The 23,812-nt window shown below is 43.2% G+C and overlaps 1 protein-coding gene across 3 annotated transcripts in view; it reads right to left on the bottom strand.

Moving 5' to 3' along the window:
* Positions 1-271: 271 nt before the first annotated feature.
* LOC115163046 (RNA-binding protein Nova-1-like) overlaps positions 272-23,812 on the bottom strand; it is a 53,523-nt gene continuing 29,982 nt past the window's right edge. For all 3 annotated transcript variants that reach the window (XM_029714636.1, XM_029714634.1, XM_029714635.1), the window contains 2 exons: positions 20,883-21,049; positions 272-9,277 (listed from right to left, as the gene is read on the bottom strand). In XM_029714636.1, coding sequence (XP_029570496.1) covers positions 8,249-9,277; positions 20,883-21,049 — 1,196 coding nt within the window. In that variant the 3' untranslated portion in view covers positions 272-8,248. The remainder of the gene's footprint in view (positions 9,278-20,882; positions 21,050-23,812) is intronic.

Raw genomic sequence — 23,812 nt, forward strand, 5'->3', positions numbered from 1 at the left:
GTCACATGATGAAGTTCCAGCTATAACGTCAGGGGATTCCATTGGTGAATGGAAGCCCTCCAGGTTTTAGCTTTGGTGGACATTGGACAGAACACCCACCAAGGCTGAGATAGCAGCCTTTCCATTCACACGCAAACACGCGCACACGTCGCTCATACCTTATGGCCCCGCCCCCAGACCGAGCACATGGTTTCAGGCACAAACTTGCAATGTGTTACTTGGATGAGACTGAGTGTAGTGGGAGGTGAAGAATAAGACAACAGAAGACAGGTGATGCTAAAATGAACATTTATAATGACTGTTGTTGCTGTCGGAAAAGAATAATCCTTAAAAAAAGATTAAATATATATTAGCACTAGATTGCCGACTTCACTGGTAATCCACAAGTCAATAAACACAACTCACTACTTTTTTTTCTTTTTTTTTTACAAACACAATACTACAATTACATTAAATATTCAATACTCTTTAAGTCAGTTAATGAATGGTGTTAAAAGCAACCACTAAAATACTAAAAAACAAAACAATAATTCACCTTTCCAGTCATTCCCTTTTTCTTGTTGTCTTGTCATTTATTAATAGTATATTATAGGTTGAAAATAAATAGCTCATGAAGTGTTATCAGAAAATGAGGCTGGCAGCATAAAACTTTGTGAGTGGAGCACAAAGCTAAGCAATGATATGGTCAGTCCAGTCTAGCTGTGTCAAATTAATACTTTCAGTCAGTTTAACTCTACTAAACTCACTGAGAGAGATATGTCTCAGTTGGTACTACGGGCACCTTTGTCATGTTGGCATTTATATTCACCAACGCCCACCTACAATATGCCTAATTAACATAATCATAGTTATAAACTATATCACTTCTATCATGTAAACCACAGTAACTCTATTGCACTAAAGAGGCCTCAACTTCCTTTTTGTGGTTTGGGAGCGACACGTTTCTTTCCCCCTAGTCTTGTGTGTCCCACATTTAGTGTAAGGTGCTGAGTCCAGCAAGTTCTCCACATTGATATCTTCTTACACTACGAAGCATTACAATAACTACGACTCACTCGAAGCGAAACAAAACCACCAACGAATACAACTACGGTAGCAAATGTAAACAACTATCATGAGGAGGATTTTCAGCTCCAGAACTTAATTATCTGTTGCGTTTTTATATCCTTTTATCTAAGTGGAGCTAGCAAGGCGATAAACAACAACAAATACAGCAGGTCACACCAATGTCAAGACCACAAGTTACCGTAGCAGAACAAACGAGTAGATGTATGAGGTGCACCTTTCTTTTCCTCTTTCCGCTAAGCGGGTGTTATGCTGCCGGCCCCATTCTGTTGAACACGCCTCTCTTTACAACTCAACAAAACCTGACAAAAATATTTACAATGAGAGAAAAATGAAATTGTGGAGAAACAGTTGTTTTGTTTTTTTTGTTTGTCTGTATTTCTTTTGTGGATGATTTTTCATTCTTTATCTCTGTGAATTGCCCCACTGATAAGAAACAAACAAAAAAAACTCAAATCATTTCAACTAGAATTGCACAGTCTCAAATAGGTTTGGTGATGGAATGGAGATTTAAGTCCAAACAGTTTGATGAACATAGAAGGGGAGGAAGAAGGTCAATAAAGTTCATGAGGGGTGAAAAGTTCAAAGTTCAGAAGACAGAGGATGGCTGCGCAGCTGACGATTACACTCCTCACACCATTCTGAGTGTGGTTTAATGTTAAAGAAAAAAAATCGTCATTAGAGATGGATTTTTTATTTTTCCCATCGAAATCAAATGGAGAGACTTGGGGGTGAGGAGAGTGACAAGTGCCCCCAACACTATGGCACACAATCAATGATGTCCTGGAGGTTGAAGAGATGATAGAGAATTAGGAAAAGCAGTTTATGAGAGGTAGCCAGCCTTTACCGGGTTAATCCAGGTCTGCTTTTAGCTCGGGGGTTTTTGATCTGTTTCTTTTGGGTAATGTTGAGGCGTCATGACTGACATCATGTTATGGAGGAACATGCTGGCTTCATGGGTGCGTCCAATGGATGTCCAACATACAAGAAAACTCAAAAAAGTTTGGAATGGTACTGTTTTTGTTTGGCACTCGGGAGAAACTCGAGGAGGAGGAGGAGGAGGAGGAGGTGGGGGGTTTGGTGGTGTGGCGGGATCGGAGCAGAAGTGTGGGGGAGTGGTTGGAAAAGGAGGGCAGTGAAAGTGCAAAAAGGAGAAAAGGGGGAGTAAACAGGGTACACATGAATGGCATTTTGTTATAATTGGTCTAGGTTAGAGAGCGTAGTACAAATAAAAAACAGAAAAACAATAAAGAGGAACTGAACAGTGATATGACAAATGCAGTTTAAAATTGCTGGTGCTTCGATGGGGTACAAGCTCAAGAGTGGGGCCCTGGGTTCCGTGAATGTCTGGCTAAGGGTGGTGGGTGCGGGTGAGAGCGAGGAGGGCGGGGGTTGGGGCATTGTGAGGTTTTGGAGTTGAGCACTAGTAGCCACACACCCACTGAAAAGCAATGATGTCACCTGTAGCAGGTGAACCATAAGTTTGCATTCCTCTGCACATCACAAAACAGATCTGTTCACCCAGCAACATGGGGACGACACTATGACGCTGACCTACTGCAGACACACAGACACAAGAGCCAGACAATAGCACATGCACAGCAAGGTACTACACTATTGCACAAACCCCCATCTCAGCTTACTCTACAGAGCTATACAGTATACCTCATGCTGACATTCTATTGCAACTGAGGCATCGCTAAGAACAGGGATGTCAATTTGGTTATAGTTTAAACTGAGTGTCCCTTTTTGACACTATTCTAGATCATTGAACGCTTCAGAAATATACAAAAGGCAAAATCCTGTGTTAAATGAGGAAAAGCTGTTTCTTGTGGCTGACCAGCTTTCGTTATTTACAATCCCTTTTTGAGCATGCCAACACCACTCAGTTGTCTAATGGTGAAACTGAATGACAGTTGGGCAATGGACAACATGGGGAATATTGGCAATATTTGTCCTTTTTTTCTCTCCCTAGAACTTTTTGTCGTAGAAAGTGTAATCATGTAATGAGACCAAATTCACTGAATAGAGAGTAAAACACACCTTGTCCCAAATTCTGGAGAGAGACCCAGGGGATTGAGGAATACAAAGCTGAACAGCAACAGAGAGTGAAAAAAACATGGTGTCTACACACGGCCTAGCTTGACACTTCAAAATACTTTTCCTAGTTTCCTTTTAGGAGATGGGGGTTTAAATGAGAAATCTGTCTAAATTTACATCAAGACAAGAGATCAAGCTCAGAGGGAGCGAAAAAGGGAAACAGATGGTTAGAATGACACTAGGGCCAGATCTGGCCTACCTGATGTTAGTTATTCACACAAAACACATGGACACTCAAGCCCTGAAGTCATGATCGAAGAGTGATATGCAAACTTATGCAGAGGTGAGTACATTCATGGACAATATCTCGGTATCTATGGTAAAAAGCATAAAATGTGATCCGGAATTAAATAATGCAGTTTTAGTAAAAGAAGCTCAACCAGCAAAAAAAAAAACCAAATTGTTTCATGTTTGATCAAAAGTTTGTTCCTATCTCTCTAAGAATGTTTTAATGCCTAGACAATGTTCTCACAAAATACTCATCCAGTCATACAATCTAATTACACTGTGGCCTTGCTCTAATGGACTAAGTCCCTGCATGTCTTTAGTAAAAACAACACACGTTTGAAAATGTGTCAAGGAAAATTAAATTGCTTTACCATTGTTGGCATGCAAAGATTTGTCTTCAAAACGAACAAAACACACCGCCTAATTTTTTTTTTACAATTTTTGTTTCTTACATTTTTTTTCTCCACGCTTCACTTTGATATCATGCAATATAGACGTGCAAAAAAGATAACATCTATCGCCACAAAATACATTTTCAGAACTATAAAAGGCTGTATTAAGAATGTTAATATCATGTGTATCATTAACCATGCTAATCTATCTATACGTTGATTCTTCTGGCCCCGGAGTCTAAGTACTGTAGAATTCAAGGAAATTTGGATAACTGGCTAACAAGATGGCTCCCTTCCTTCACAATCCCTTATTTTATGTCACATAGTAGTAAAGAGGGCATTAAAAGGTTTAACTAAAAAGCTTCTTTTTTTAAATTGATTTTACTCACACAAAAAAAGTATCCTGTACCATTCCCTTCTATTTACAATTATAAATATGGTTCGTTTGGCACTTTTCACATTTTTTTTTTCTTATAAAAGTATGTTTCCTTTCATGTAATGTTTTTTAAATCACGCGCATTTTCAGTTTCAGTCTTTAAAGATCTATTTTGGCACAGGTTTATTTGTTGAGTTTGTTTTTACAGTAATTATTATCTTATCAGCATGTATAGCATTTAGTACACCTCTGGGAACTACAACATCCTGCTAAACGACCAATCAGATATGTTTTAACTTTATTTTTAGTACATCACTTATTAAATAGCAGCAATTTCACAAATTAAAAAAGTTGTAATTAGGTAAATCTATTTAACATCTAGGTAAATCCAAAGCTTTGACAACAGACAGAATAAAAAGACAATACAAGGACAACATGCTACTACATATATTGCTTCCAGTACTCATCACATTTTATCTACATCCCCTCAATTACAAACCAAACAAAAAATGGATGCCCTAAAACCCCATCATCATGGGGGAATTTTGTTGAATTCGATAAAAAAAGATAACAAAGCCATCCTTTGACAAACTTTGTTTGCACCTTCTCGTGATCTCCAACTACAGGTATTTGATATTGTTGTATTTGATAACGTTCACATTGATTTGTCACAGTTTTAGTATCGCTTATATCCAGTAATCTCTGTCATTTCTTCATGACTTCAACAAGCAGTATTTCCCTTATTCTACTCGCAATCTATGTGAATGTGTTAATGAATGTACTGTATGTATCTGCCCATGCATTCCAAATGTAGCATAATGCTTTCACTCCTGTCATTAACATACAATATAAAATATGGTTTCAAGCCACTGGCCATTGGGTTGACAGAATTAAGTCAGTTGGTATCTTTCTCTCTTAGTTGCCTGGTTGCAGGTTCTCTTTCCTACTTCCACTGTCACCTACTAATTTGTTCTCACTGCTGCTGGCAAAATGGTCACTAACTAGACTCTAATGCTCAGCTCTACAATCAAGGGGACGCTGTCCTCTCTACCCTCAAAGCATTAGGAGACTCAGACAGTCATTGTTTTGTAGTAGTTGTGGTCTGGAAGGGCAAATAGACATGCATCGTAACACCAGACATTATCACCCATGGAGAGATGTGAGAGGGGGGCTCTGGGTTGATGTGTAAGAATGGGGTGCACGGCGGTACAAGGGTTGGGGGGTGAGGAAAGTGGATGGTATTAGATGGGAATAAAGAAGCCTCCTTACCAATCTGTCGAGATACGCGCTCACTGTCGCTCCAATAGACAATAGAGAAAACATTCCAATGTTGAATAATAGTGAGAGAGCCCACCATTGGATAGATTTCCTTTACATTAGTGTCTAAATGTCCAATTGGGGAGATAGGTTCCCTTACCAGACCAAGTTAGATTGTTTTAGGGTCGAGCAAAATGTGCCCCCTTACTCCTTTGGCATTTTAGAAGTCATCACATTTTAGGTTAGCCAGCCATTTTCATTTGGCGAACAGAATATATCAATTTCAACTGTTTGTGAAAACAGCAAATATAAAAAGGGAAGTCGGACGATTAGAGCAACCCTGTCAAAACTGGGATAAAACTCCACATACCTCCAACTATTGTTGTCTTTGAATAGCAAAAGCTGAACATGCACACTTGCCACTCCTCCCCAATCCCATCCTCCAATTAGAGACTGTTTCTACAACCCCATTACTTTCATTGCCAAACAGAGTCAAAGCACATCCAACGCCTCAATCCAGGATCCTGGTTTCAATGTAGTGTTTAGAAACATGAATACTCTTTCCTCGTCTCGCACATCTAACTGAGAACTGATATTGTATTGCAAATAGAGTTCTGTTCGTGAGATATGATTAGTCGCCTGGTATTTCATATGCGTACATTTCCCTGACATAATAACGCATACGCCTGTGACAAAGCTCCCTACAGAACACAACCCTGACCTCACGGGCAGAGAAAACGATACCCCACACTTCACAGTGCATTAAGATCAACTTCAGTGTACTCCGATTGCAAAAAAAAAACAAAAAAACAAGATAAAACAAACAAAATCATAGCAGCTTATAGGTTAGTGGGCAGTATCCATTGCATGGACCGTGTAGTGGGAGGTCCCTGCAGTTTGCCAAAAGCAGAATAACCCACAACCATTAGACTTAGCTGTAGTTAACGCCCAACAGACCTTAGCACGTTACATTCTCCCCCCCCCCCCCGTTCATCGTGGACAGAAGAACACTGCTTGATAAGAGCAAGTATTAGGGAAAGCAACATCTAAATATGCACTGCGTTCAATAGCTCTGCTCGCAAAAAAGACAAGGCCTGGCAAACTGCATGGACCCTAGTGAGATCAACTTTCTCATCTTCAGTGTTTGTATTTTTCAGTAGTATGGACGTATCCTGGCAGGGGTCGCCACCTCTAGGTTCTAAGTGCCCCTGTTCCTGGTCTCTCGCCTGGCCTGTCTAGACAGAGTGTTGTTAGAGTGCCACGGGCAGAAGAGCAGCGCTCGCTGGATATCTCAGTGGAGACGCCTATGGCCCTACAGTCCCAAGAACACTTTGGCTTTTCACTATGTTGAGGGACACAGGCTAAACTGGAGGGAGGAAAGACATCTGAGCTCAGACATCATTGAAACAACTCTGGGTTGACGTTATTAGAGCGCTTCTCCCCAGCCAGAATGTGAACGGTGCTCTTGGGCCTGTTGTGCAAGCGGCATTTTCATTTTGCAGCTATATATGTATATACTGTAGAGACTAGCCTGCTTGATTTCACCGTAATCTGCCATGTAGATATGTTATAATCCCTTTTTAGCACTGAAATGGCATCACAGGGTGTGTGTGTGTGTTTTAAATGGAATATTTACTGTCCTGCTCTTTACTGGATATCAAAGCTGACTCTTACTCTTCATCATCACTGCAGTGGTTGTTTATACTCCATTTCTTACTGGACTTAAATAAGACATACTGTATATTACACTATGTGACATGTTATTAAATCCACTTAAATTAAACAAATCAAAAATAGTCTTTACATTCATGTCAACCTGAATTTACAGATTTAAAAAACAATGAAAATACCAAACGTTATGGGTGAAATCATATTAATAAATAATGATGACGATATCGATAATATTCATAATAATAACAACATCAGACTGCAAACCTTGTTGAGAAAAATGCCCCAACCTCTATATGTACTCTTGCGCTACGCTAGAATTCTGACCCAATGAGATGCACCATGCGTCTCTGCCTTCGTCCTACATAAGAAACACGAGCATCCCGGATATAAATACGGAGCGTGGCATAGCATGCATCTGGCTAAATCAGAACCTAAGGCGCGAGGCTATAGGGATACGAGGATAATCCATGTGTGGAAGGCTTGGGCACATCTCTCCCATCCCCTCCTTTGCTCAAACCAGAGTGGGGGTGGCTGGGAGAGGGGCGAGGGATCGGGGCATGGAGGGGGATGTCATCAACTACAGGGATTTTCCTTAGATCTCTAACCAAGCACTGGTTTGCAGTCTTATCAGACCCTTGTAGGGGGAGGGCGAAAAGTGGGGGGCAGGGTAAGGGGCAAATTGAAATTGAAGGCAAATCTGAAGAAAAACATCAGTGAGCTACACGGGAATGGGGGTGGGGGTGGGGAAGGGGCTGATTCCATGGGGGTCGGCCCCCAGTACCCCCACCGCCCCCCTTTTCCAAACTGCAGCGCGGCAGCATGCCAGTTTAAAATCGCATTCACCACTGTCCGGAGAATACACAAACAAACAAAAAACAAAAGAACTAGAAAACAAAACAAACAAAAAAATCCCGAAACATCAAGACTTAAGTAATAAAACCGTATTTACATTTTACACCTTATTTTCCTTTGTTTTCCGCGTTACACTTTCTCCTCTCTCCCCGAGCAAATTTTTGCATCGCATAATTTTTTGAATACTGAAACACCAAAAAACGGGTGGACGATTCCTTCCAGCATTCTTGCTCTCCTCTCCCTTTCTCTCTCACTTTGCATTCCTCCCCAAGCCCCCACTCGTTTTCTTCCTTTCCATTCTCATTTTCTAGCCCACCTTCTGTGGGTTGGTGGCGCGCACACCCTGCTCATACGTGATCCGTTGGCTGATCAGATACTGAGCTGCCTGCGTTGACGCCGGAGAGCCGGTTATGGTAACTTTACGGTTCCGGGTGCCGGGAATGAACTCTCCCTTTTTGGAGATCTGGATCCGGGCTCCAGTCAGCTCCTGGTACTCCACTAGCGTTTTCCCTCCTTTCCCCAAGATCGCTCCTACCAGGTTTTCGGGAACAGCGATCTCCACCACGTCCTTGGCCCCCTCCTGCATCTGCTTCTCAGTGGCCATCAGGGATTGTGCCATCAGCGGGGACGAGGCGCTCAGGTAGCCGTTGGTGGCCCCCGTGGCCGCGGCCAGCGAGCCAAGGGTGAAACCTCCCAGGGAGGCGGCCTGGTGGCTTGCGCTGGTGGAGGCGTCGCTGGCGTAGGATGCCAGGAGGTTAGCAGCGGCAGCCGCGGCGGGGTTAGCGCTAGCCGCTACGGCGGCCAGGACTCCTGAGGCTGCGGCGGGGTTGAGCCCCAGGCCCAGGGAGTTGGTGTTATAGCCGTAGCTGGCTAACGTGTTGAGGGCAGAGGTGATGGTCAAGAGGTCGTTGCCTGAGAAGCTGGGACCCATGGTGGTGGGGAAGCCGCCCATACTCTGCATGGTGGCCTGACCCAGGAGGCTGGAGGCTGTGGCAGCGGCGGCAGCAGCAGCAGCGGGGTTCACCTCGGCTGAATTGGCGTAGGGGGAGCCGGTGGGGTTGGAGTTGGCCACAGGGCCAGAGATGTTGGAGTAGCTGATGTTGAGGCAGCTGCTGCTCTGGGGGTCCTCTTGGATCTTCTGAACGATGATCTCCACGGCTTTACGGTTCTGCTCGGGCTCTCCGCTAATGGTGACCACTCGCTCCTGCAGATTGATGCCCTCTGGTTTTTGGGAGAGCTGCACCCAGGCGCCCGACTGCTCCATGACGGCCTTGACTGTGGCTCCACCTTTACCAATGATCAGACCTGCTGTGCTGTTTGGTACTATCAGCTTGGCCTGGGGAGAGGAGCAGAGAGAGAGAGGACATAGAGATGGTTACCGCACTGCTTTAACATTGTATCTCCACATGACAGAAGTGTGATATCAATTGAATAGAGGAAGGGACTGGGCGAGGGAACGGAAGAAAAGAGATAACCAAGATAAGAGCTTGAAATAACCCGGAACAATGGAGAAGGGCGTAAGATAACCAACAAAGAGTGAAAATAGGGAATACCTGACAGACAGAGAAAAAGAGTGAATCGAGCTTGAAATAGAGGGGGCTAGCAAAGGGGAATAAAAGCACAAAAAGGGGGATACACTCAAGATATTTTTGTTACGGCGTAGCATCGGGGAAAAATAAGAGTGAGTTGTTTTTACTCCTTGGACCAAACATTATAACATTGACAGAGGGAGTAGTTTCTGGAAAGAAAGGGAGAGAGAAAGAGTGTATTTTTTCTCTTTGTTTCCCGAGCTGTGAATCTGTGGTTATAAAGAGGCTCCTGGAGAAAAGCATCTACTCCCAGGGGTCAGTGTTACCATGGAAACACAGCTCCAGCATTCAAGGGGTACTGAAAGGGAGTCGAAGTGATGCGTAGCAACTAGACCCCCCCAAATTCACACAAGCGTGCACGCACACATACACACTAAACAATTCTCCATACAACTATGTGTATACTATGTACTGTATAAACAGTATACATTCTCACATAAACACCCATATTGAAACATATTCACGCATTCAGCTGCCAGCTGGGCAGAGAGTAAGGAGGGGGAAAAAATATTTTTTTCTTAATAAGTACAGTACTTGATATGTACTTGATAAGGTCCACAAATGATTTATGATGGTTAAATGTACTGTAGTGGTATTTTGAACAAGGGTAGTTTTGTACCAACGCAAGTCACACAATGTTCTGTTCTAGGTAAGGATGATACATGAGAGGAGTTTCTGTTCTAAAGTCTCACAGGTTACCTACAATATGTCCATATCAAACAACGTGGAAACAGTTACAAAACGATTATTTCAGTATATTTACAAAAATGGCAAAAGAAAAGCAAGTGAGTGTTGGTTGGAGGACAAAGCAAAGAAAGAAAGGAAGGAACAAAGAGAGAGAGAGAGAGAGAGAGAGAGAGACGTGTGTGTGTGTGTGTGTGTGTGTGTGTGTGTGTGTGTGTGTGTGTGTGTGTGTGTACAGGGGAAGTATGGGGCTAGTAATTGGCATGGACTCCATGTTTCTCCTTTTGTGTGGCTGGATTTGATCTTTACACGTTCTCAATGTTTGCTGCAGTCCTAAAACCATCAACATTTCTTTACAGAGGCGCTGCTGTAACCTTGATTCTGTAGCCTTGCTGGCTGTGAATTTCCATAGAAATGGGAAATTAACAGAAGGCAGGGACAGAGGGAGATCAAGACTTGACTTCAAACTATTAAACAGAAAATATTATTTTGTGTTTGTAGTCAAATATTTTATTCACATATTTATTTGTGACAGTGATGAAGAATAACCATGCATTGGAATTGAGGGATTATTTTAGTTTAAAAAATAAATTAATTAAAAAACACATTGATCGGGCCCCATATGGATAAGTGCCATCTAAATTGGTCTTGGCTCATCCAGTTTATCACAACCAATTTTTCCCAACATTCCCCCTAATTTTCATACAAATTTGTGTGGTTCAGTGTTGAGGCAAAAATATTTCCCTCTTTTTCGTTCAAGCACATATTAGAGATGTGGATCAAAACAACTGAGCGAGGGAGAGAACGAGGAAAGATTCTCCTAAGAATCCTTTTCATCTTCTACATTGCACGTACGCGCCCGCACACACACGCACACGCACACACCTTTTGCATGTTGTTGGATTGGAACGCGAATTGACTCAGATGGGACTTGCCTCCTAAAGATTAGAAGAAGCAGTGGAATAAATATCTCAATGGTGCGATGCATAAAACCCATTACTGCTAATGATGAGTCTCAAGGACCACATTCAGCTCTTCAATATTTAATAGACATTCAAACTTGTATTTGTCTTTCTCTCATAAGTCCTTTACCCCACATGCACTGTTTCTAAAGCGTTCTTTTTTTTTTTCTTGGTCGCCGTCGAGTTTCCCTCGCCATGACATGGGCGGCCATTTTAATCTAAAATAATCGTCCTCATCCCCGAGAGTTGTAGCTGACTTTCATTTTTTCCATATTTTTTTATAAAGGCAAGAACATTTGGCCTGTGCGTCGGAGCAAGCTGCTGATTAAAATGTAGGCTCTTTAGCGTGGGGTAAGAATAGAGCAACGTCGACAGATACGCCAAACTCATTCTGCTGAATGTGTGTCTAATGCTCAGGCAGACTGACAATGAAGCCTCCTCCTCTTCCTTCAAAGACAGAGAGCTAGACAGAGAGAGAGAGGGAGAGAGAGAGAGAGAAGGGGGGGAGTTGTGAAGGAGGAGATGGAGAGGATAGCGGGAGAGGTGAGAGAGAAAGCGAAGATGAGAGAGACCTGCTGCCGTTTCATCAGCCGTGGCTAGTCATTCATTATGTACTGTGTGTGTATGGCGGGGGGGGGGGGGGGGGGGGGGGGGGGAGGAGGAGGCTGGGGCTACGCTGATGGGGAGCAGGGATAATAGGGATGGGGTGTGCTGAGGGATGGAAATATGTCAGAACCAGATTTCGGAGATAACAAACATGAAAACAAAACAAACATACCCCAGAAGTTAACAAGGACAACAGCAATCAAAGAGATAAAACAGCGTCATTTGCTAGGCTGCCGCCGTCCCCGATATAGAAACCGCTTCTTTTTCGGTTCCAGGTTTCCATCACGCCCATAGCTTGACAGAATGTATTGCTGTAGCATTACTACACACCCACTGTTCATCACCTCTTCTCCTGGTTTCTCGCACCATGCTCAGGGATACTGAGAGGCTCCGCTCATGGCTTCTCTATGTCAAGGCCTAAGGCTCACCCGAAACCCCCCACAGCACTGTTTCAGCAAGGAGCCCGAAGGGCGTTATTGTCTGTGGACGCCAGAACCACACCCCACCCTTCTCTACCCTCCCCAGCCCCCAGTTACGTACGCGTGGGGACACGGAGCAACTGTTGCCCTCTGTCCATCCCATGGACGTGGAATGATCCGTGAGCAGGGGGCTGTTTGTACTTTGAAGTCTTAAGCACTAGACTTTAGGTTAATCGCCTGTCTCCTGATCCCCGAGCTTAGCCGCTCCTCTCTGCCTCGTCTGCCATTCAGTGTGTGGCTCTCTCTCTCCGAGGCTGAAAAAAAAAAAATCCCGGTTAAAAATAACACAGAAGCATCACACTGCAGCCGACCAGCCGCTCCGCTCCAAAAGGTTGACAAGGAGGGTCCCGAGTGATGGACCTTCGTCCGCCCGCCGCGCACGCACAATCCAAATCAAATGATGAAATGAAAAAAGAATGCGAGCCTGGAGCGAGCGCTGTGGCACTCTGGGCCGCTAGCTTGATGTAACAATTGTCATTTTTCTTGAAATATCTATATATATATTTTTTGTGGCCGTAAGGATTAACCCTGGTGGTCATCTCAACCCCTCCCTTTCTCAGTAATGTTAATCCACTCATTCTCCCTCCATTTCACTCCCTATCACACTAAGAAAGCTGCATTTAGACATGCTGGTGATATGATGGGAGTGTGGGACTTTTCTTTCTTTCTGATACTATAGCCAAACACAATAGGGTGGAACTGATATCTAAACAGAAAGATACAGTATTTGAGGAGAGGACTTTACAAGTGGAACTCAGTTGTTTTAACTACTTTGCAGACGTGAAAACAGACAAACATAATATTAGTCAAAAATTCACAGTTTATGCTTCAAACCAACTTTATAAGAGGTTGAGAGAATAGATGGATGCAGGTCAATGCATTATTAATATAATTCACCAATACGTTTCTCGGTAGTCCAAAACATATTGCTATCAGGTTGTAAATCACAGCTGGTCTGATACATTGTTTGCTGCCTTCACCCATTCGGGATTCACTGGTTCAGTTTCAATTAATCGATATTTTGAACAAATACAAATGACTGTAACTAAGTCTGGGAATGTCAATGCAATCAAACTAGCAAGGGCAATGATCACAAGTCAGTCATAACGTAGCTAATAGGCTAGCGCACATGTGTCAAGGCCCGATACACAAGAGAGTAGGATACACAAGAGAGTAGGATACACAAGCGAGTAGGATACACAAGCGAGTAGGATACACAAGCGAGTAGGATACACAAGCGAGTAGGATACACAAGCGAGTAGGATACACAAGCGAGTAGGATACACAAGCGAGTAGGATACACAAGCGAGTATAAATCAGTCAACAGTTGAGTCATCAACTAATGACAGCTTGATGCGCTCGCATCGGTGAATTCAACTTCAGTTGCGCTGCTTTCGCGTGTCTCGTTTACAGCGCGCCGCAGAGGGAAAGTGTGCAGACATGCCACAGTCCGGCTTCGGTTTTTAAAGCTTGACAATGAATAACCAAAAAAACATGCAAAGGGGAACAAAGTAAGCCAATAACAGCAACATTTGAGCAGTAGCCTAGGCTGGCTACTCAACTACATTGCATTTTGAGTGTAACATACAGCAATTCAGCAATCAACCACAACGGTGATCCATGCAGTGCAATGTTTTTTAAAAACATGTTACAGTACATGTTTAAATGTTACAACAACCTACAGCTATGTTTTGTTGTTTGGGGTTATTAAAAACACTTTTTGATTAGGGTCGCAGCTGATTATGCACATCTGCAAGCATAACAGCAAAGGCTGGACAAATATTATATCTCTTTTGTTCAAATGCTATACACAGCATCCAATGTAGATAGAGTAAGTGGACAATATAAAGGGCCATATCTTCTCAAGTAAAACAATGGCCGGCGAATTTGTTGTGTTTTGATCGAGTTTGACTTCCCTGGGCTAGCGTATCTATTTGTTTTTGCTAGCTATTTCAGCAAGATAAAAACTTGGAGACTTAACGTTAACTAGCTAGTTAACCGTTGGGAGGTGTGTGGTGAGTGACTAACTTTTCCCCCCTCATATAGTTTTCGGTGGCTACAACAAAAAGATTCAGATGTCATTTGGTTAGCTAGCAAAGGAATGTTAATGCTGAATTTGAACGACTGTTATCCACAGTTAGCATACCTCTTAGTTGTCAATCAAATGTATTTGGCGTCAATCAAATAGGCAGGCAGGAAAGTTCCCAATCAGTTGTCAAAACTTGGGTTGGGACATGCATTGGCAACCAAGCTGCAGGAGGAGGAGCAGGCCAGTATTCCCCATCCTTCATCAGTGCAATTTTGACGACCAAATAGCAGAGAAAGTTTTAGAGGGTTTATCTAATGTTCCCTCGTTAGATTTTTAACCCATCTCGCTCTGGTTAGCATTAGTTGTTGATATTGTTGTTGTTGTTGATGTGCATAAGCAACCGAGGGAGAGCTAGCTATGCCTTTTTCATCGTTGTTTGATCAATAGGACTGTGAAGTTCGCAAATGTATTTTGGTATTTGCAGAAATCCATTCAAGTGTATTTTGTGGCTTTTGGTGAATGTGTTCTAATGATCTAACGTCACGCTGTGGCTACTGCCTGTAAACACACAGTTCAGTTCAAAGTGAATGATGGCAGGCCCGTGTGGCAAATGGCTTGTTTTCATTATAAGCCTACTGTAGCTCAAATTGGCTATGGCGCACCGGTCTGCGTAGACTGCGAAGACAGATGGTTTTTTTAGGGTTAAGTTTTTACTGCAGTGTCTATTAATTGTCCAAACGCATGGTCGCTCTCCCACTCTATATTGATATAGAATTTTCACAAATGCCTTACTCTACGTCATTCCCAAACATTCTATGAATTAATGAAACTGCGAAAATGACCATATCTAAGTGCTCGCTTGTCAGAAAATTAAAAAAAAATAACGTGTCATATTCTCCCTGGAGGTATATAGTAACTGCCCCTGAACAAGGCAGTTAACCCACTGTTCCCCGGTAGGCCGTCATTGTAAATAAGAATTTGTTCTTAACTGACTTGTCTAGTTATATAAAGATTAGATAAAAAAATATGAACAGATTTGAATGATTTCATGTTGCTAAAATGCCATCAGTTCCACTTTAACTGTATTAAGAAAGTAGTGCATTCGATATGGATTGTGATCTAAAATAGGATCTTAAATGATTTGGGTTAGTATATTCACATATACTATAATGTATAGTACATAAACATATGCACGTGTGTTGCAAACACACACACACAACCACACACGCACATACACACCAACTTTGCTCAGAGTCGTGGCTGGCTCTGATCCCAAACCTGGGTCCTAGATCATGCATTAAGTGACCTCATGAGGCCTGCCATCTAACAAGTGCTGATGAGGCCCAAAATAGCCTGTCCTTGTGGGGCTGAGGTGGGGTCACGTCCGTCCGAGGAGCCTCAGTGTGCTGCTGAGCCGGGCCGACGGGCCGCTCTGCCAGGACGTGTTCACTCACAGACCCTAACACACTGTGACAACATGGAGCGGTGAAGAGGGAGAGAGAGGACTGAGAGGAAGACCTTTTCCTTCCCGCTCCAATGGAAACAGGGCTGATGCTGTGTTCAGGCTTTTAGGCTTGGAAGTACCATTCAGCCTTAAGTAATACAACACCACTGTCCACTTAGCCCCCTCAAGGCTTTCATTAACAGGAGAATCCTGAGCTGCGGCATGGCTGATAGAGAATTTTAAGTCACTAGGGAATGACAGTGTGTTTTGAGATAGGCTGGGAAGCCCATGTCAAACACGAGCTAACCAGAGGAGGCGATGGATGGCACGCTCAGAAATGTTGGCGACCACAATCTTATCGGATTGTTTTTACAGACATCCCTTGTCACAGTGGATTACAATAACTCAGAACATTGGTGTGCCGCTGGGTAGGAGTTTTTCTCACGCATATTTAATAAAAGGGGACTAGTAATGAATTGTTCTAGTATCCATGGCAACTGCTGACCTCCATCCTCCATCTTGGTCCCATTCCTGGTCCAAGCCTTGCAGACAGATATAGTACATTACATTGCGGCTACAAATGTTTGTTGTTTTGTTGAAAGAATTTAAAATACAAAACATACACATTCAAACAGCATACAGACGCACGCCAACATCAATTACATCACACCTGCCCAGACCCACCTGCTGACACCCCTATCCCCAGTGCCCGCATCACTCTCCGCCACATGGCCTCAAACTGCACCATTTTGATTCTCTCCATCGCCCACGCACTTTCAACATTCAGTGAATAAATAAAACATTTCAACTTTCCATTCTGTTAACGATGGAGGATTGGTTGATTTCCAGTTTTTAAGTATATGTTTTGGCCACACATTTAAAATACCGGACATATCACATACAAATACTATCTTAACACCAGATATGTTAGTTTTGCTTCCACAAACGCCTGATCTAAACCTGATTTAAGATTCCTCTCCACACATACTGTAAAGCAGCAAATGGAAAAACCTGTAATTCAAAAACATGAAACACTCTCCTTCAAATGACCTTTCCCTCCCAAATACACGCACGCATGGAAGCACGCTCACACACACACATCCATACACACAGTGGCACATTTGTCCTTCCTTCCTAAGAGATTTAACCCAACAGTAGCGGGTGCATATCCTTGTCAGACAACAAATATCTTGTTGTGCCTCTCTCTACCGGCTTCCCTATGAATGGGATCGATACTTGCCGGAGGAAGTGACCTTTTCCTGAGCCAGCTGATTAATCTGAAGGTTAAAAATGGCATAAAATATTTTCTGCTGGCCATCGGTCCTCGTGAGACAAGGCTGGAGAGGGAGAGGGGGGGGATTGGTGGAGAGGTTGCATTGCTCCGTTTTATTTTTTTCATACGTTACAGCGATTTTTCCTGACGTCGCTTTTAATTTAGGAGATGAACGGCCCACGCTGCTTGCGCTAGGCACGACTGTATAGATTAGCCGGCGCTGTGTGCTGTTCCAATGAGCACAGTTATTAGATTCAGGATGCTGGTTAATGAAATAGACTGGGCTTGGTGATGTTGCAGAGGGAAGGGTGGGCTGAAACGGCGCAGCCACTTAAAGCAATCACTTATGTCTTCCCAATGGAGGAGAACCTCTGTGTTACTACAGGGTTCGGGATCATTGTAAGAGTTGAGGTTTACGGTTCTTCTAAGAGATTAGAACAAAGACCGATAGTTTTACTGTGTAGGATCTTCATGGTTGCTTACATGTTGATTTTCTGAACCGTTAAGAATATAAACAATATTGTTTCCGTGACCGACCAGAATAAAATCCACATTTCAATTTGGAACGAAATCACTGAAGCACAATTCCTTGGAATTGACCACAAAACCTCAGTTATATCAGATGATCATCACAGAAGCCAGAGAATATTTTTACATTATTCAGGAGTTGCTAGGGTCATGCTGTGAGGGAGGGCTCATGTTGTATGGGAAGCGATTGTTTATACTGTGCAGAGTCACTCAACTATGAAACTATTTCTGTATCACAATAAATAGCCCTCTACAGGCAATTACATATGGTGTGCTAGTCACAACTACAATACATTTTGGTGTCCAATGGTGGAGCATGAAATTCCAATTCCATATCCCACATTTCCACTTTTCCACTCACTCACATCTAACTCGAAGTTAACCTGACTCCTGATTTCCTTTGCATTAATGGGCTACTTCCTGTGTGGACAGGGCAATAACAGGAAGTAGGAAGCAGGTGTTCCAGCATGGGGTGAAAGGTCACAGGAAACTGCGGTTGGCCAGAGGAAATCACTGGAGGGAGGATTCTGTAAACATCTGAGACCAACGGCAGCAGGGCACAGCGCGAAGTTGACACATCTCACTGTCATCATGTTATTTTAGACATCACAGCCTCGCCATAGTGGGCTGTTGTTGCCTTGAAATGCCAGATCAGATCAAAGTTAGCTAGCACAACAATGCTATTTAGAATTACAGCTAAATTAGTAATGTATTAGCCTAGGTAAACAGTTTGAATATTGAACGTCGCTCCATGTTAAGTGAGATTCAGTGTCAGTGGGTGTGAATGGTTTTTGTGCCGGCCTGTTTGTCTGTCCTGAGTAATTTGATTGAGTTAGGCGTTAGCTTTTATTTTTTTTTGTAAGCTGCCTGTGCTCCTGCCTGTCCTGTCTCCATTTGGCTAGTGGAGATTAGCGGCTGTAGCCCACAGAGAGCCAGGCTGGCAGCTGTTGCTTAACATGACTTTACATCTTATCTTACATCGCTTACTCACTCCGCTCCCTAGGGCGACCAACAACGAGACACATGCCATGACAGCCGTGCTCGTGGCAACAACCACGTTAAAAGAATAACCACGCACGAAACCAAAATAAGCCCTCAAAGCGCATGCGTTTTGCCTTTTGGGTTGAGTATGGAAGTCCATTCATCAAATGAAACCTGACTATTGGAGTTCGGAGAAGAGCTTACATTACTAATAGTCCAGCAATCAACAGGCTACACTGTCTGTGTGTAATTCAAACACACAATCCTTCCATACACCACTCTCAAACTCATTATTATTAATAGTAAAAGAGAGGCACGGGAATTATTTCTGTCTAAAATAACTGCCCTTTATCTGATGCCATAGGAGCTGTTCTTTTTCCAGCCCTGCCGTCAATCCATCGTTGGATTGATCCAAGTTCACTCCAAGTTCACTCAAAAGCTTAACGGAACGATTCACCCATTTTGAACGTTATTTCGTTTTAGTGTATCTCTGAGTGATGTTCTATCAATTCCCGGGGTCATTTCATGTTTTCATGTGCATCTGAGCTAATTGCCGTTCAAACAGGCAGAAATACAGCTGGTGTGACGAGTTTTGCATCGAGATGCACAAAAAATGTATAACATTCAAAATGAGTGACTCTTTCCTTTAAATACTGGTTTGTGTATCCGAGTGCATTACTTTCGATATGTACTGTATGTGTGTGTGTTCCTAGGAAACTGTGTGTGTGTGTGTGTGTGCATGCATGCCTGTGTAATGTGTATGTAAGTGTATATTATGCATAAATTCCTGACTATATCAGAACCACAGTGTCCACTCTGCAGTAACTTTTTCCCAGTGGACTATTCTTTGCCCAGCAGAGAGGTGTGTAACTCGTCTGATAACTCCTACAATTACACACGTTAATAATCAGGCTGGCCGCGCTAGGAGAAGGAGCAGGAGCCGCCATCGGCAGAACCCTCGTGTTGTGTTCCGCGAATTTAGGTTACGGCCTCTCATCACCGAGTCTGCTCAGTAAGCACAGAAGGGACAACGCCACGAGGGATTAGCGTGGCTGAAAACACAGCACAGATACCAGAAAACAACTCAAGTTCTGAATTATTAATACCCAACATGTGCTCTTTGTCCTAAAGGGTAATTGAATTAACGGGACGATAAATAGATGAGCAGGGTCAATGTTGCAGATGAAAACAATGCAGGTCCTCCCCGAACGATCAATGGAGTGCAATCATCAAGTGGCCAGAAGTGATAATCACTTAAAGAGATTGGGAGGGGGAATCAATGGCTTGCCTAATTGAGCCTGTTCTGTGTTGGTATGAACTGGTGGACTCTGAAAGGCCAAACAACAGAGTTCTATATGAAAAAATACAATGACAATTCTTCTTGTAATTTTCATTCGATGGTTCCGCTATGGTTGATTTTCAAGGAAGTGGAAGGCGGAGAGGGTGACGGAAAGAGCAAATCATCTGGATAGAATGCCTCAGCACAAATGAGCTGAAAGTCTCCGCCCTGATGTGGATTTTGGAGGACGGCCTTTGCCACTTCTAACACCTCGTCTATGTGTTTTAGCTGGACGACACTTATGAGCCACACTTCCTCTGCGGTGCTGGGGGAGCTTCCTTCCAGACCCTGGCCTGTGTGATAGCTAGTGACAGGTTGAGGGTAGTGAGGCTAGCGACCCGTGGTTAATGTCACATGTGTGGCTTTAAGGGGGCCTATCTGGAAGAGCCAGAAACCCCACACCCCAGCCTCCGTGTCCTGTCTGTGTGGATTATATCACAGCCGGAGGATGTCTCTTTCTGTCTGTTAACATGGAAGCCGGGAACACTCCCTCCCTGCATCGAGTCTCGTGCAGACACAAAATCAGAGCTTGGCCACAAACTCACGCTGAAAAGATTTATTAGATTGGGCCTTCTTCGAAAGACAAATAATAATGACTTCCAACCCTTGTGAGATGGTAGCTGCGAACACGCAGACAACGGAGTGAGGCTATGTCGAAACTAATGACTGGGATTAGAATCATCCATTTTGGTCTGACTAGCTCAGGGGTCAACATTTTGGCTCAGCTACCGCACTGGCGTTCCTCCATAATGGTTCGGTCCAGGATTGTCAGTTTGCGAAGTCATATTCATGCCTACCTACCCAACACATACCTACAACCGCACGTGCACACGCACGCAGACACTTTCATTGCCTCAGTTGGGATGAAATAGGTACAAAAACACATGGAAAAATCCCTTTTACATTCACTATAGACTCTCAGGTTGAACTCTTATTTAGTCCAGGGAGAGAATGTAGTCTCGGTCTCAACACTAGAGGGTCTTGAGAGAAAAGAAGAAGGGGTTGGGGTCATGGTAATGGGCTTCACCTGTTTGATGCGGTCAGGGTTGACGGTGGTCTGTGGCTGCAGTACGCTGACCGGTTCTGATTTCTGGGTGCTCTGCGGCATCTCCCGCACCTTCTCAGCGATGAAGTTATGGACTCCATTCAGAGCCTCCACTGTCCCCTGGATCAGACACACCCGCTCTGTCGTACCTTGAGAACAGACGGAAACATACAGAACATGACTTACTAACTTAAAGATTTTGGCTCCTATAAGGAGCATTGGTTGTTGACAAATACATATAGAACATATGCAATATTAATTACTGGTAATGTACTCTCATTACCAATCAAGCATCTTAAGAAAATGTCATTTTATGAGTATGTGTAGGCCTAATCAAACATAAAAAAACAGAATGTAATCAGTATGTGTATTTCTTTAATGTCCAGTGACTCCCTCTTTTCACAAATTTCAAAAGTTTCACTTCTCGTCTTTCCCAAGATGGCGGCCAACATAGGAATTGTGTAATAATATTTGCCATGTCATAAAATACAACCCTGTATTTGTAAATACAGTCTCGTCTAATGGGTTCCCCATAGCAGACGCTCCCTACAGTATTTATGCAATGACCCAATATCATTTTTTTTCCTATTTCAGTTTCCTGACTTCACATTTCCCATCTGTGAAAGTAATATCAGTAACGCCTGGTCAAATTCCATCAGTAAAGTCATACAGGGTCAGAAGGATGAATACAGCCTGGTTACAGATCTGTTTTGTACTGTTTTGCCAACTCCTATTGTCATTGTCAAACCAAAAGTATCATATAGGAGTTGTGTATACATCACAAACAGATCTGGGACCAGGCTAGGATGAAAATACTCAACTGACTAGAGGCATGCCTAAATGAAGTCCATGACTATTATACTATGGTGTGTCAGGTCATTTGAAATGTACACAGTGATGATATACCTAATGAAGCCTGTTAGGCGGCATGAATACTACTGAGTAATTAACATCACCCAAAGTCAAAGTGCGCTTACAGTAATACAGCAGATTAAGGATCTATGTCATGCTATATGCACTAGTGTGTATATATATATACATACATACATACATACATACATACATACATGCATGCATGCATACATACATACATACATACATACATACATACATACATACATACATACATACATACATACATACATACATACATACATACATACATACATACATACATACATACATACATACATACATACATACATGCATACATACATACAGTGGCTTGTGAAAGTATTCACCCCCTTCGCATGTTTCCTATTTTGTTGTCTTACAACCTGGAATTAAAATTGATTTTTTGGGGTGTTTGTATCATTTGATTTACACAACATGCCTACCACTTTGAAAATGCTAAATATTTTTTATTGTGAAACAAACAAGAAATAAGACAAAAAAACTGAAAACTTGAGCGTGCATAACTATTCACCCCCCCAAAGTCAATACTTTGTAGAACCACCTTTTGCAGCAATTACAGCTACAAGTCTTTGGGGGTATGTCTCTATAAGCTTGGCACATCTAGCCACTGGGATGTTTGCAAGGGGGATGAATACTTTTGCAAGGCACTGTACTAGCAACCCATCTGCTACATTCATTATCAACCATTTGGCTTCACTATTGCATGTCTACAACCATGATTAGCAGTGAGACAAATGTTTAAAACGTCCACATGGCCACATCTGTTCAGTGTTACACTGTACTGCGATCCCATGACAGGATGAAGTTGTGAACGCAGCTGAAACAACAGCCACACGGCTATGGAGTGTCTTGTTGTTCAGAGAATGGGCTATAGTACAGTACATAATGACTAGTGTTGGACAGGGAGTCTACTGAAAGACTTCATATTGCAACTAATTCAATAGAAACTCAAGTCATTGAGTGGTCTGACATTGGAGTGTCCCTCAGGAGGGGAATTGGACAATAAAAGGGTTCATTTACAATGTTGACCTCTGCGTTACCAGTACTATACAGTAAGCAATTCATTTTTAGGTCCAGATTTTATCAGCCTTGCTACAGACCTTGGTTAATTATCTTCCTCTACTGCCTTTATCAGTTGCATTGGCGCCATGCATCCAAGACCAACACAAACTTCTCTCTGTGTAAATATATCGTCACCGTTCTCTCAGAACGTGCGTTTTAGACCATGAAAGGAAAACAACCGGCCTAAAAGCCCTCATAACGTGGCAGAAACTAGGCCAGTCCCAAACCTCTCCCTCTCCCTCCCTCTTTTTCTCCCCCTGTCTCCCTCCCTCTCTCTTCTGTTAGGGCCGGACTGACATTTGTCCTTATCGCCTCCGACCAGTCACAGCGTCCTGCTTCCTCCTTTCCCTCCATTGTTTTCTTGGGCCAATGGGGTTGAGTTTGGCCCTATGCAGTACCAGTTGTGGCGAGCTATTAATACAGAGAAATTGAGGAATCTCAGACTGTGGGTTGGGGTAAAGAGCCTCTGTGAGTTCCTGACAGCTGGTATCCCATGGGTAATCTGGGCCCGACCAATCAGCCAGTGGATTATTAGGGCAGAGATGGCCATTGTCTTGGCATGTTGATGTGGGTAAGAGGGGTGGGGAGGGCAGGGCAGACTGGTTATACCGCAGCAAAGGCCATCCTATCAAATTGTACCCTTTTTTGCAACTGTTTTCCTGTATTTTCAATTGTATAGGTCATTTCTATAGATAGACTGTCTGAGGTTTGATATTCAGCAGCACAGTTGAACCCTACTAGTTACATGAAGGCCTAGGAAAGTGATGACTATTGTAATGTAGCTAAAGGGGAAAAGTGTGTGTGTGTGTGTGTGTGTGTGTGGTGTGTGGGAGGGAGGGAGGGAGGGAGGGGGTGAGGTTACATGGGGTAACCCTGCAGGAGAAGTGTCACTGTTTGACCAAGCTTTTCTCTGCCATGTTGACATCTCCCACAGT

The sequence above is a fragment of the Salmo trutta genome, chromosome 26 (assembly GCF_901001165.1).
Source record: "Salmo trutta chromosome 26, fSalTru1.1, whole genome shotgun sequence".
Lineage (NCBI taxonomy): Eukaryota > Metazoa > Chordata > Actinopteri > Salmoniformes > Salmonidae > Salmo > Salmo trutta.